The sequence below is a fragment of the Microchirus variegatus genome (genome assembly GCF_963457635.1).
Source record: "Microchirus variegatus genome assembly, chromosome: 3".
In the NCBI taxonomy this organism is placed as follows: domain Eukaryota; kingdom Metazoa; phylum Chordata; class Actinopteri; order Pleuronectiformes; family Soleidae; genus Microchirus; species Microchirus variegatus.
Window position 1 is genome coordinate 11,484,593 of NC_139804.1, and position 15,513 is coordinate 11,500,105.

At 44.1% G+C, this 15,513-nt stretch overlaps 1 protein-coding gene across 1 annotated transcript; it reads left to right on the top strand.

Moving 5' to 3' along the window:
- The first annotated feature begins 11,228 nt into the window (after positions 1–11,228).
- Positions 11,229–14,706, top strand: znf703 (zinc finger protein 703). Its single transcript, XM_083886783.1, has 2 exons — positions 11,229–11,844; positions 12,356–14,706. Exons 1-2 carry the CDS (start codon positions 11,587–11,589, stop codon positions 13,856–13,858), a joined length of 1,761 nt encoding a protein of 586 aa, XP_083742909.1. The 5' UTR covers positions 11,229–11,586; the 3' UTR covers positions 13,859–14,706.
- Positions 14,707–15,513: the final 807 nt, after the last annotated feature.

Genomic DNA, 15,513 nt, shown 5'->3' on the forward strand with positions numbered 1-15,513 from the left:
AGTGGGTTCACCAGTATTCAAAAATCCCCCAGACACATGGTTATTTTAATGTGAAAGAGATGATTGAAACGCTGATGAAAAATTATTTTCACCACAAGTGCTCACCATAAAAACAAGCGAGACCTCTTGCTCACATCAGATGCTCATGACACATGTCTCTAATATGGATAAAGTGGATGCTCTAACCTGTTAACATGTGTACCGGAATGAAAAGCAAGATATTCCATGACGCAGGCGTGCTGCTCATGCATCCAGTGTGGCCCCATGTCCTACTCCGGTGTTTTTAAGGCCCTGAAACCGAGACGCTTGGAAACGCTGCTGGCTTCGTGTTAGGTGAAAAATTCTGTGGTTGGGTTTTAGTCCAACAATGACACAGACACACATGTTCCCTTTCTGTTTGAGTCTCATTAGTAATGGCTTGACAACCAATGGTAAACACAACATGGATAATGAAATTCAAGAGTTAGTAATCCCTACTGTCAGCAACAGAATTCCTTGATTTTACCTTTTACCATTGCTGTTTCTCATTTGGACGGTTGTGCACTGTCGAGTCGACAATCTACTCTTTGTTTACAAGAATCATGAGCAGTGAACATGTGATATTTCAATCATCACCAAGGGGCTTATGTTTTTGGCCGTGTTTGCTAGTTTGTCTGTTGTGTGGACTGGAGTTTATTGATGTGGATCTGGATTCAGGATTTTTTTCGTTTTTTTTTTTTTTTTAATCGTTAACCTTGCAAGACAGGAACGTGTTTTGACAATGTGGGAAAGTGAATGACCTTGGTAGATGTCTGCACTCTCTGATTGCTTTCTTCAGTTCATCAATCAGCTGATCAATCAACCTAATTAATCATCCAGTCATTTAAAATGTAATCCTTCATTTTTAAGAATCTTCTCTTTGGGTTTCACAACAAAGGATCATGAATCTCAGACTCAGGAGGAAATTGGGCATTCAATCTACACTATCCCAACATACTGCAAAAGTCCTAAAGATATTCATTTTATTCAAATTCAGCACCATCGAATGTTGTGTGGACAACTATGCAAACTACTAAAGTAATAAATCAAACAAAATACAATAAAGTTTCCAGTTATTGTTGGAGTTGGAGGAGAGCCGTGCTTTTGTGAACTGCACCATGATGCCTGTAAGCATGCGGCATGTTTTCACTTAGGTAAACAGATGTTTCCCTAACTTCAGAATAATGTTGAAATTACAGAATGTAGTGATGGATCAGTTACATGAATGTAAATCGAATGTATTAGCTTGACTTTTAACAGACTGGCAGCTTGTTTTGCATGAACTTCTCTGCAGGACTTGATGTCCTTTAAGTCAGAAATTGGTTATAAGAAATGCCCAATGTTCACTGACCTCATTCAGGGGCCATCCACACGGAAACAGGTTTTGGTGAATTCGCATTTTGCATTTTAAGGGGATCTGAAACTGTATTTTTTTTGAAAATGCATCCCTGAGTGGGAAAATCTCATACCGGTCTCGTTAGCCTGAGCATACGCTACTAGGAAAACACTGACATCATATTCCCAGCTCTGTCTTGTGCTGTCATTCATTGTCTTGTGTTTGGAGATTGTTTTCACAATTGTTTTACCAACTACTGTCAATGAAAAGTAACTAAAGTCAGTGTGAAAAGGTGTTTGATATCACTATCTTTAGAGATTTCACTGGATGAAAAAAGTGTTGAATCGTAAAATAAAGAGGAGCAAAACAAAACAACAAAAAACTTTTTTTTACTTGAATAAACAAAACAGATCAGTGATTGTTCTACACATAGTCGTCTGCATTGCGCTTCTGTGTGTGTGTGTTTCCCAGACTCTCCGCCCCGCAGTATAAACGTAAAACGTCTTCTTCTCTGTTTGTTGGTGTAACATTACAGCGCAACTTACAGTCCTGGCATATGTGCTACAGCGCTTTGAGTCAGACTGCAGGAAATATCTCCATCCACACGGAACCCCCTGAAACGAAGTTTCTGATTAGCAGTTACATTAAAGTGGACCTAGACCGGAAGTTCCAATTAACGCTGTTTTTTAGTGTGTATCTGCGTCCTTGTTTAAGAAGCCCTGAAGGTTCTACACAAACATTTCAGCCATTGCTGAGAACGCTGTGTTGTATTGTAATCTCGGGCTCAGCGAGATCTCTGAAAAAACCCGGTCCAGTTACGTAAACACCGGTTCTCCTGAACAGCAGATCGTCCTGCTCCGGGCACTAGTCCGGGCACATCCGGTTGCGTACATTTAACCACAGAAGAAGAATAACGTCCGTTGTGGAGGTGTTTCACGAGTGACAGTGTCTTCTGACTCTGGGTCAAAGTCATAAAAGGGACTGTGGCAGGGAGTCGTGAAGAAGCTATTTTTAAACATTGTTAAAACAATGTTTTGATAATGAGGAGCAGTGCATCCACCGTTCCAGAGGGGGGAGCTGCGCTGCTGAGAGTGTGCTGAATATACTGGCCAATCACAAGACTCTGTCTTCTGGGTGTGAGAGAGTTGAGTCTCAAATCTTGCGGCTGGGAAACACCGTCAGAAAAGAGGATTTCTATCGGCTCGTTTACAGCAACTAGGAGGTTTTTGACCATAAAAACAAGTTAATGTATGTAAGTAGACCTCCATAACTAACATATATGTGCAACAGGATCACTCTATGTGAGCTTTAAAGACTGCTGTAACCTCAGTTTAAAAGTTTGAATAAAGTATATTTTACCTCCCATTCATACATAGTAAATGAAACTGTTTAAGCTTATTCACTCTATTTATAGAGTGTAGTACAATTACATTTTTTTCAAATTTATTTGTATAGCGCCAAATCACAACATACATTATCTCAAGGTACTGTACAAAGACAACATGATAGAGAGCAGAGAAAGCCAACAATTCACACAATGAGCAAGCACTGGGCATCAGTGGAGAGAAAAAACTCTGACAGAACTAGACTCAAAGATGTGCAGCCATCTGCAAAGTGTAATCTAAAAAGTTGTCATATCTGAAAAGCTTAATGCTAACATTTGTTTCTCTCTCTCCCTGTGTGTGTGTGTGTGTGTGTGTGTGTGTGTGTGTGTGTGTGTGTGTGTGTGTGTGTGTGTGTGTGTGTGTGTGTGTGTGTGTGTGTGTGTGTGTGTGTGTGTGTGCGTGTGCGTGCAGTTGCAGTCTTCTTCCAGAATCTGCCAGGAGGGAATTAATCTCTGGAGCTGAGGCAGTAGCTAAGGTCAGCAAGGGAAATATTTCATAAGTGTCAGCTTGGCCCGTAGCCTTCAGCGCAGAGTTAGCAATGCTGCGTAGTCGCATAACAAACAGCCGTGTGTGACTTTACGCGGCTCACATGACCCACATGATGGAGGAGAGCGATTTATTGCAATGCTTCACTTTCATGTATTCATCTGAGCTGGTGAGTTATGTCAGTGACAAGACAGGTGCTTTGTCACCACAAGGACCCAGTTGTGACAAAAGTTTTGGCCACCATTCAAGTCTGTGACTGGAATGTCTTTTCCATTACAAACAACTTTGTTTTTAATATATAAAAAAGGAAGAATCCACAAAAGTAAATATCAACTTCCTTTTACATCATGTTTAGTTTATATTACTACACCCACACACACACACACAAATAAAATATTTTGCATGTGTTGTTTCCATTTGGACTTTTGTAAACTGACTTGTCACATGGCCTACGTTTAATATGCTCACTGTTGCAGGGTTTTCTCCTGGCTCCTGTGGTGACCCAGGGTTAGCAAGCACATGCAGCACATGCAGAGAGATTAATGACAAGGGCGGGACTCTTCAATAACAGTTTGATGTTTGATGTTTGATGTGTCAAGCCTGAAAAGGGTTGATTTATTGACACATTGATATGCTTTTAATTGAGCAATGCCATCCCTTGTCACACAAAAGCTGTGGCAGCTGACAAGACTCGTCCTCGCTGCGGTTTCTGCTGATTGACACGTACTGCTGAGACTCATCGGCCCCGCCTCTCGTCATCATCATTATCATTTCCAGTCATGTTTGGCAGGAACTTCGCAGCTATTGCAACCGCCAATAACTTCTGTTGTCTGTCGAGGCATGAATGCGAGTGTCATTCTCTTTAATGGGTTGATGGTGTAACTCGGCTCAATTGTGCCGGAGAGAAAACGTGTTGTGGTGTTTGTGTCAAAGTTGTTCCAAAGAAAGGGTGAGAGAAAGATTCCATGTTCCCAGCAGCATCCTCATAACAAAGACGAGCTGATGAAGACACAGAGGCGTTGACTCTGACCATGAGTGGAGGAAGCAACGCTGTCTAACAAGCGTGAGGAATGTGCTGGGGAAATTTTCTTTGCACGGCCTGTTGTTGTTCCCTCAGCCAGACGTGTCATGGGCCCATCTTGTGAATACCTTGATTGTGCCTCCTTTTAAATGACCCCCCTCCGCTTTCAGGCCAATGGAAAATAAAACTTCTTTTGATGTCATCTGAAATTTCACACAACAATGCAGGATGATCTGATTTGAGTCAGACGCTGTCTGGCAGTGCTGGCCCGTTCATCCCTCATCTCCTCCGCCTCCTTCTCCCTCTCTCCATGCTCTTGATAACTTCTGAGTGTGTAGGACAATGGCAGCTTTTGTTTCCAGTGTGGAGAGGACTTGAGGTTGCACGGGTGTGGGCGGTGTGTGTGCCTCCTACGTGCCTGTCTGAGAGTGCATTTCCACAGCAGCAAGAACGACAAGGCGGAACCCTACGCAGCGTATGACTATGAAATGAAAGTGCCACTCTGCGAAAACAGAAGGCAGCCTATCATCCAAGTGTGATTATAATGCCGACAGATAGACCACAGGTAGGCAGAGTGGATAAGAGCGTTTGCTTGTGAGACACGATGAGCTGACAAGAGGTAATCTCTCTCTTTAGGAGAGAGACAATCTCATTCCTAAACCGAGGAGATAACGTTGTCAGCCACAGCTCTGACTCAAACACACACACTAACACAGATATAGTTTGCAGGAAGTCAGATAGATTATACTGTATATGAACAACAAAAACACCCTCAGTTTCCATACACGGTTAAATGGAGTTGACTAATGTCCTCATCCTATTATACAAGCACGAGTGGGGAATCGATTTATTAAATTAAGTGAGTCCGCCTCCCCTATGTTCCCTTCCAGCTTGTTAGTATTGGGTGTATTTGGGTTGACCTCCAGAGCTCTGGTAGCTGATGTCACACGAGCAAATATGTCAAAACAACTCAATCTCCGGCTGTTCTCATGAAAAGTGAAGATGGTGGATAGATGATCTATGCCAGGATACCAAGACAGTGAGTGACAAGCAATCAGGAGAGCCGACATAAAACTTGCTGAACAGGAGCATGGAAGACAAAGCGATAGGAATCATCTGATTCCACTTATGTAGTTCTCTTAATCTCAGCTACAGAATCCAGTGCTCGTTAACATTATTCCTTGTTTATTTTACATGCTTTTATTGAGATGTGTAATTGAAGTTGAAGATGTGGAGTTACTGTCCACTGTGAACACTGTTTTCATACTGGTGAAAAGCACCTGGGGGGCATTCAAAGTGCCAGTTATATTCAGTCTGTCAAGTTCTGCGATATATTGCTCAGTCTCCTCGTATTTTAAAGTTTGCAGTGAACTCTGACTGACACTGGCATCGTGCACTTTTGCAAAACCTTCCTCCTGCCCACATGGCGGAGTCACGTGACGTCTGGGACTCTATTGCATTGCAGACCGAAACATCTTTAGCTGGAGGCTACCATGTCAAGTGCCATTCTATGTCTTTCTACCATCTATTAATTTAAAGCTGTCAGAGCTTATACTTGATCTCTTGAAGTGCACTGGATCTGGATTTTGTCATGTTTTTCTCACTGTTGTCTTCATGTGTGTGCTGTCTTCTTCTATTACTTTCTGGGTCAAAGCCCAGGGGTACGAACATAGACCATCTACAAAAAAAGGAATAAGTCTTTGTTGAAGCCAGTTCAGGCCAAACAGGAAGTAAAAATGGATTGGAAATGGAATACGACGACTGTGCTGATTGCAAAAAGAACTCTTGAACTGAATGAAAGTTTATAAGAATTATGGCACATTGTGTCTGTTTTGTCAGGAACGTATGACACATGAGTGGACACCAGTTTGATTGACAGTTAGTTTCATCCAACAGGATGGTAGCAGGTGTCGTCTATGTTGCTACATCTATAGTACCTAAATTCTGCTCCAGATACAGCTGTCATCCATATAACCCCAACATTTTAGAGCTCTACAAACAGCCTAACCCTAAGCCACACCAATTGTTTCTCTGACTTTAAGTTTCAGTTTTACTATTTTGTCTAATAACAGTCTGCTTATTACAATTAGTAATTCTCTCTGAAACCAAGCAAACAGCTGCTGAGGAGAGAATCAACTTCCTGTTTACACCAGCTCATGCATTAGTTGTGTGCCTGAAAGGTCACATGATGTAAGTTTTTAACTTCAGTATAGATGCATATTTGTCCTGAAACTGAAATAATATGCTCGTCTGGTTGCAGATTGTTTTTATCTGATTTAAATAAAAACAGATTTGTACAGCCTGTAGTTCTGGTTGGAAAACCTCAATATCAGATTGCATATTTTGAGGCTTCATAATGGGAGTTTAAATTTGTATGGGTGACATCATTAGTGGTTGTCACTTGGGAGGGAACTGTGGAACATTTGGGTGCAGCTGAGTGTATACATGCAACAGTAATTCTCCCAAATCCCAACTACATTATCTGGATGTGTTAGTCAACTTCAGTGCAGATTCAGTCAGATAAACATGGTTGCATGTATCTTACAAGTCCACTCACAATAATGATATTTTTTGTCAAATGTCATGTAAACGTGCTGACTTTTATGATGGGTATCTGGCACCCGTCTGTTTGTGTGCACATGCCGTTTCCTCATGTGAGTCCATACGCGCTAAACTGTGAATGGATTAGTTTGTGTACATCAAAGACAGATGGAGAAGCCACCACACAAAGATAAACGAGGAAGTGCGAATACATTTGGTACACTGTGTGGATATTGTTTGTGGAGCTTTCAGCTCAAGTAAATCCTTATTTCAACATTGTGTCCTGGCTGGAATGTTGCCTCTGAGGCTCTTTTTAAGTGTCTGGGTCTAAATGCCATGTCTGCTACACCCCATGAAACTGTCTTAATCCACTTTTTTTTCTCCTTTGGTTTTATTACTACTGGAGAACACACTGGGGGTAGAGCAGAGCCCCAGCCTCAGGCCTCTATTCCCATTCCACACACCCCATAAGTCAGTCACAGATAATTAAATAGGAGTTATTTACACTCGTATTCCCTCCTCTGCCTTCTCTGGCCCTTTTATCATCCTTCTCTCTTTCTCTTTGTACAGTACTATACGCAGCCAGATCTTGTCAAAGTCTGGCTGACACCAGTAAAGGCCTGCTGAATTATAATACATTGAAAAGTGAAATAGAATAGGGAAAAAATAAGCTCACATCAATGTCAGCCCCTCATTAAACAATCACCCAGAGCATCACGGCAGTAATGCGCCACAAAATGCCTCAACACTCCCAAACACGGGGGAAAAAAGACAAACGAGCAGATGAGGATTTGCTTGAGCCAGGTTTGAAGTATTCAGCTGCCTAATGTCAGCGTTATATATTTACTCTGGAGTCAGTCAAACAGCAGCTTTTCAACTCAGGGATGAATTAGGCCCCGCCACAGAGCTGTGGCGTCCATTACAGGCCTCAGCAGCTCTATAAATCACTGGATCACAGGGGCATGTGGGGTCTGCTCCTCCTCACTCCTCCTCAGACCCTATCAGCCTCATCCTGGGGGTTTTGTTTGGCTGCTGTTCCAGTCAAGCACGCTGCTTTGATACTACCATGGAACGGCATGGAAATGCCCCCAAGGGCCATGTGGGACCTGGACATGCTGAGAAGCCTCTTTAACAGAAAAGCTGTCCCCTTAAAATATCCACAACAGGAAACAGCCATCAGTCATCAACACGCCAAAACAGCTGTTACCAGCCGACATCAAGGGGACACATGAAAGGAGCTGCTCCCTGTTGTTTGAGCCCTCCCTTGTTTCTTTCTCTCACTGCCTTTGTCTGGCTTTTCCCAGTGCCCTCCTCTTTGGACTCCTTTTAAACGCTCCCCTTCTATATGCGACCCCACCCACACTGCAGTGACTTAAGGCCACATTATACTTCTCCGACTGCGTATGCGTTATCCGTCTGCGTCACCACGGAGACGCCTCGAGCATTTATACTTCTGCGTCGTGGTGACGGACACTCGCTGCAATTTCCCGCCCGATCAGTAGGGGTCGCTGCGCAAGGTTGTTGTGCTTCTGGCTACAGTGAGCAATGGCGTCCGAGAAAGAAAGAGAGAGAAAGACTGTTGTTGTTGAAAAAGTGGCCGTTTCTCACTTTTCTGTGTCACGGAACGCAGTTTTAAGATAATTTGAGGCGAGAAATTGGCCATTTAGAGTCTAAACATGTGCTGTGTGTGTTAAGATATGACGTATTTATAGTTCGGCAGCGGCGTTATCGGCGGGGATCAGCTCCGCCTCTGTCAGGACGCCCGGAGCGCACTGAGAGCCGGCACAGAGCAGCTTAGCTCGGCCTGTCCTGAGGACCAATCGCAGCTCTTGCCGTCTCCGTAGTCCCTTGACGGAGTGACGGACACTTAAAAAATATTCCGTGCACCCGGAGACGACGCAGAGGCTCTTCGACAGGTTCTGCGTCGACGTAGAGGACTCTGCGTAGCTACGCAGAGCACTTTACGCAGGAGTATAAATTGGGCTTTACCCACTCGCCTTTTTTAACAAGAGGGCGACTGTGTGATAAACAAGAGTGCAGTCGGAAATCGTTGCATCTTAACAGGCGGTCTGTGTTGTAAAAGAAGGAGAAGAATAGACAGACATCCCCTTTAAGCTCTCAGTCAGCATTACTTTTAAATCTCACAGTGAGAAAGCAGTTGCTATGCGTCACCAGTATATGTCTCGGGCCCGAGGTGACGACAGACAGTTTTAAACAAACAGGCGGATTCAAAAGCAGATTGTACAACACTTATCCCAGCGGCGTGCACATTTGTGTTCTCATATTGTGGGATCTCCGCAGGCAACTGAAGCGTGAGTGGCAGCGTGTGGGTGATGAGTGACGACTAAGCCTAATGATGACAGGTCAAACAGTGACTCTGCTGAGTGAGGCTGAAGTGACTCCATCACGTGGCCTTTCCTTTCAGCAGCAGCCATATTATAATGGAGAATCACGCTGATGGCGGTACAGTTTGATAAGGCCAGTCGGTGTTGTTAAAGGTCAAACTAGTTTACCAATTAAACCACAGAAGAAAGTCTTGTTCTGGTTGTTATTAGCAACAAATCAATAATTTCTGACACTAATTTAAACGGGCGAACACACTGGTGTTGTAATATCTTGGATTATAGGTTGCCAGTGTTGAGCCAAGTGATCAGATTAGTTGGAGAGACATTCCAGCCAAGATGGAAATCCCCACAAAGCACAGCTTTCTTTTATTTTGTTTTGTTTTTTTGATGGGAAAGTTAAATTAAGTTACCGGGCTTAGTAATGTGGGGAGCAAGGAGGAGCTCCATTGTCTTTTTGTTTGTCGTGATTTATGATCGTGTACTTTGTTGGAGGACACTTTTAAAGTAGGACAGATGCAAATGAAAAATAAAACACAACTTTGGAATTATTTCGGAGCGTGTGACTGCAGATGCAATAGCCGAGGGTGTAATTTACTACTTCAAACTGAAAGAGACAACTTGGTTTACTCTTGTCATTGTGATGTTAAAACTGACTGTCAGTGTAATGGTGGCAAAAACAACACCATCCACTTTATATTGATCCCATTATAAACCTTTGCTTTACTGTGTTTTTTTATTTTTGCCACTTGGAAGAGGTTTTTGCAGCTACTCAGTTTACTGTATGACACAAAAGACCTGTGTTACATGGAGTACAATGGAAAGAGCAGCATTTGTGCTTTCATACTGTGTAACTGTGTCCATTTACGACAAAAGTGCATCTGTAGACAAATATAGGCTGTGTTTACATAGCCAGGCTGAAGTGACTCAGCTCCAAATGTTTTCATTGATATGACTCAAGTCTGTTTTCTTTAGGGCTGTATAAATGGACACATAAATGGTGGTCCTACAGCAGGTATAAGTATGATATATACGACATGTGGCACAAGTGAGAACAGTCTTATCAGAATTGATGTGGCTTTATAAAGGCATCTTACATAGAGCGCCATCCTCAAACATCCACAAATTCACTTTGACAGGTTCCATTTCTGATTTGCCATATATTATCTCCCGCTTCAATAAGTGGTCTAACAAATAACATTGTGTAATTGTGTTAATGACAAGGCTGTACATTAGTTTACATGAAATTTGTGAGGGCAGGAAAGCTCACAAATGGTAAATGATCTGTATTCATGTGGCCGCTTTTCTAGTGTTGATGACCAGTCAAAGCTGCTTTACACTATACAGTGTGGTCATTCATCCATCCATAAACACATCGTCAGTATGCCTTGGGCAAGACATACGTGATCGGCATATTAACTAGCGGAGCCGGGGATCAAACCCACAACCTTCCATCGACCCGTTTGCACCACCGATTCACGGTCGTCTGCAAAAATATTCAAAGATACAAAAAAAGAGGAAGAAGATCACAAAAGCAGATAAAAGAACAAGTAAATAAACACGTTTCAACCTTAGGCAAGACAGGATAATCAGTGTAGCTGATCAGTTGTTTAAATAAACCATATGATGACAGAACCGGATGCAAGATGAGGAGTTATGAATGTAACATAACATCAGATTTGAATTTTAATAACATAGACATAAACCGTCACCTGTAATATTTGACTTTATTCTCCTGTTAACTCATTCCTTGATGTTGCTGTTGTTGAACCTTGTTACATAATTTTCATGTTTCAGGAGCAGTTTTCCTGATGGAGGTCAGTGACAGAGATCTCCACACACACACACACACACACACACACCCTTGCTCGAAGGGTGAGGCCAGGATGAAGACCACGCCCCTCTACATTACCCCGCCCCCCGCCGATGACTGCGAAGACTTGTGATTGGTCGGCGGCTCGCCGCTTTGAAGTCCCTCCCCTCGCGTCTCTAGTATGTGGAAGAAGTGCGATACTGAGAAGCTGCTGCTGCAGAGACTCACACACACACACACACACCAGAGGACTCACACTCACTCACGCACACAGAGAGAAGGACACACGCTCACTATCCTCTGCGGGGATATTCCTTCACTCAACCCTGTGTTTTTGATGAGCAGTGACAACTTTTGCTGTTCCGCTTCCATTTTTGGCTCAACTTCTCTTTTCATTCATCGGCGCATGAAGGAATATTTAGGAGTAAATAGTGGCTGACATTGAAGTGGTCGATAAAGGATGACATTTCTGCGATTTGTTTTTCTTTAGAGAGACAGTTTGGCTCGGGCAAGGAGGACGCGCACTGCGCACTCGTTCCTGTTTGGATTAACGCACTCGCTTCTGTTGAATCACTGTGATCAATGAATTTCAACCGAGCGTCCACTCGTTATAAGCCGTCGTCCTTTCTCGTAGCCCGATCCAGATGAGAGATCCCCCCGGTGGACCTGAACCGCTTTTACGCAGACAGTCCCCGGAGCGCAGCACCGCCGCCGACGGCTTCACACCCCGGATCTCAGCGGAGAGACCGTCCGTTCCCACACCCACGGTTTGTCCTTCGGATCCCTCGCGTCAGGCTAAAAGACTTCCCATCCGGATCGTAAAGATGTTGACGGCGCACAGCGGCCACTTGCTGCACCCAGAGTATCTCCAGCCCCTAACATCCGCACCAGTCAGCATCGAAGTAAGTTTAAAACATTAAGTATTATTAAAAAGTAAACGTGTTTTTATGATCTAACTTATTTCCCTTCATTGTTTTTACTCATGATTGCTGGTTACACTTGTTACTACAATGACTGTAATATAACTTAATGCGCCATTTTACGCGCACTGATTGCTTGTCCAGTTTGCAAGATAGTGGAGTTTATACATGAAAAACAATAGTGTTAAATGTCCTGCTTTGGAATGATCTATATAATCGTTCAAATAAAGGTTCCCTTTATTAAGATTATAAAATAAAATGTTAGCTTTATGTCTTTTCTTTCATAAATGCTTCAGTTTAAAATATATCTACGTCTCGTGATATGAGGACATTGAGGATTGTTGATGATAAACTACAGCATCTGTCCAGGAAAATAATCTCTAAGGAAATAAATGTGTTTGTTTGTCAGAGGGGCAGCAGGACATGTGGTGTTTGAATGTAATTAAATGGAAAACAGTTTATTCATGGTCCTGCTCTTCATTTTCCTCCTCAGCTGGATGCCAAGAAGAGTCCATTGGCTCTGCTGGCCCAGACTTGCTCTCAGATTGGCAAGCCTGACCCCCCCTCTTCTTCCAAGTTGGCCTCCCTCTCCTCAGGCAGCCTGGGAGACAAGGAGTCCTCCAGCCGGTCATCTAAGTCTGGAGAGCACCAGTCCCAGGAAGACAAATCAAGTTTCAAGCCTTACAAGTCATCAGGAGATGGTCGCAAGGATAATCTTGTGACAAAGGGGTCTTCAGATAAAGCAGCTTTCCGAATGCCAAATGGAAGCTCCAGTGGTGGCAGTGCATCTTGTCCTTCTTTTCCTCCCCATTCCCAGTCACCCAGCTCCAACTCTCCTCCACTGCACACCCAGAGCCAGTCCCACAGACAAAGCCATTCCCCCTCCACGCAGCCCCCGTCACACTCCCAAGCTTCACACATGGACAACAAACAGGGGAGCTCTGAGCAGGCCAGCTCAGACACAAACAACAACAGTGCTGGAAAAAAAGACTCAGATTCAGCTAAATCTGTGATGGACAGTGCTCAATTAGCCAACTCCAGCCACATAAGGGCCAGTGCCAACTCCAGCAATGCTAGCTCTGCTGCCAGCCCAAGGCCGGAGAGCAAATCTGAACCGCAGTCCTCTTCACAATCTGGACTGGGCTCTGGACACATCGCCCCTGTCTCCCCTTTTAAGCCAGGACATTCGGTCTTCCCCTTGCCTCCCGCCACCATGGGCTATCATGGTTCCATTGTGGGGGCCTACGCTGGCTACCCCTCACAGTTTGTTCATGGTTTGGATCATACTAAGTCCAGTTTAGGAATTGGACTTCCAGGAAAGCACCCTAGCTCCAGCCCACTCACTGGAGCCTCACCTCCATCACTGATGCAGGGCTTATGTCGGGACCCATACTGTCTGACTTATCCCAATGCACACCACCTCGGAGGAAGTAACTGTTCCACGTGTGTTCATGACCCCTCAAGCCTTAAGTCTGGCTTCCCCCTGGTGTATCCCTCTCATCACCTCCACTCCTTACACCCCAGCTCCCTGTCCTCCAGCACCACACCCTCCCTGTCTCACCCCCTCTACACGTATGGTTTCATGCTGCCCAACGAACCAGTGCCACATGCCTGCAACTGGGTGTCTGTCGGGGGTCCGTGTGACAAACGTTTTTCCACATCAGAGGAGCTACTAACCCACTTGCGTACCCACACGTCTCTGCCAGGGATGGTGGACAGTAAGCTGTTGTCAGCCTACCCGTCATCAGTTTCATCAACAGCCTCCTGCCACCTTCACCTGCCCCCGCACAGCAGTCCAGGTACTTTGCCCAGTTCCTTCTCCCTCCGAGGCTCCCCAGGTTTGGGCCTGGCCCGGTACCACCCATACAGCAAATCCCACCTGCCCGGAGCCCCAGGACTTCCTATGCCATCCCTCACCTCCTCCTCAGCCTATTACTCCCCGTATGCCCTTTACAGTCAAAGACTGGGCTCAGCCTCAGCCCTTGGATACCAGTGATGTCTGAAATGGTGTTGACATCCACAGATTTCAGACACCAGCTTGGACTATTCAGAGCAGCCATGAATCGGGGTCTTGAGACTGGGGTCATGGCCAGTACAGGGCGTCACGCCTGCCAGGACTAGCACCTGTTAGCCTCAGGATTGTGACTGGAGCTCCAAAGGCATTAGACCAGTTGATGGATTGCCTGCAGCACAGAACCAACAAACTTTAGTAATTAAAGATGGTGGGAAGCAGCGCTTTGAAAGTGGTGAAAATGTGTGCTTTTTTTCAGCAGCTTTGATTTGGTTGTTAGTTTTGTTCTCTATATCTGTCTCACAGAAATTAAGTCTGTATTTATTTTTCACTCAAGCGCTTGGAATTAAACTTAGGGGGAAATTCTTGCTGTCCAAATAAACTGTTCTTAAGTATTCTATTCTTAAGTGAAAAAAAGAAGAATAATTTAAGTATATTACTATTATGCTTATCATACACTCTAAAAATAAAAACCTTTCACCATGATGAAGACGGACTATGAGGCTTTATTCTGGGAATCTCTTGTTTAAAATCTCTTTTCCTCTGTGCTGTTTTTTTTTTTTCCTTAATACTGGCTGTACATTCACACTCTTAAGAACTGCATGTCTGCGAAAATCATCTTGAACAATGGCATTATTTTTATTTGTAAATATGCAGATGTAATATTTTTTCATTCTTACTTGGGTGGGGGGTCAGCAATTTTGGGTCACTGATGCAAATGGTACAAAGATGAGATGAAAATGTCATAAATAAAAAAACAATTATTGATGGCTGTGCTATCCAAACCACAGGAAAAGGTCGTATTTTGTTAAATAAATGATACATGAATTTCACTTGTTTTTTCTGTGTTGGTTACTTATATATAGCATCTTTTGTCACAAATAATGGAGTAAACCATGCCAGGCTGCTGCACTTTTAGGCCTATCAATCATTAAGGCTGTTACAGCCGCGCTATATGTAGCTATGTGTAATATTTCATGGCTCATATGAGCTGACAGTCCTGTCCCAAAGAGGGCAGGCTGGGTCATATAAGTCCTGTTAGCTGGTCTCCAATGACTTTCATGCCTCCTCCTCTTTCCATCACCCACATTGCTTTTGTTGTTGCAAGTGCAGCTTTTAATTGCCGATTCCTGTTTGTGGGACCTGAAAAGAGCCTCCTCAGCAGAGAAGAGTGGCTGCTGGGTCACTGGGACTTCAATAATGACCTGAGGGAGATGTCGACCCAGGATATCCTCATGGTCTGACGGATTGGCCTGCAACACAAAGGCCAGAACTGACAATTGGGAGGCGGTTAATAGAGAAATATTCATCAAAGTCCTGACACCTCCCCTGAGGAGAGTGGGCTCTCTTACAGGAACCACAAACATGGAGGCCAGCATCCCGATGCCAAGAGCCATTTTCTGCTCACTCTCTCTGCTCTCCTTAGCTTACTGAATTCGGTCTTCTCCACCCAGAGCTGTTAGATACTAATTCAAAGGAAAAGAGTGGGTCTATGTGAAAGCCACACCAGTGCCATTAAGAGTGTTTTGGCCTTGATAATGTGTCCATGTCTCCTCTCTATTTGGCTGACAGGGTGTTGGTGGTGGCATAGAGCGAAGAAGCTGTAGTCTCAGAGGCAGCTATTGACCCCGACTCCCAGA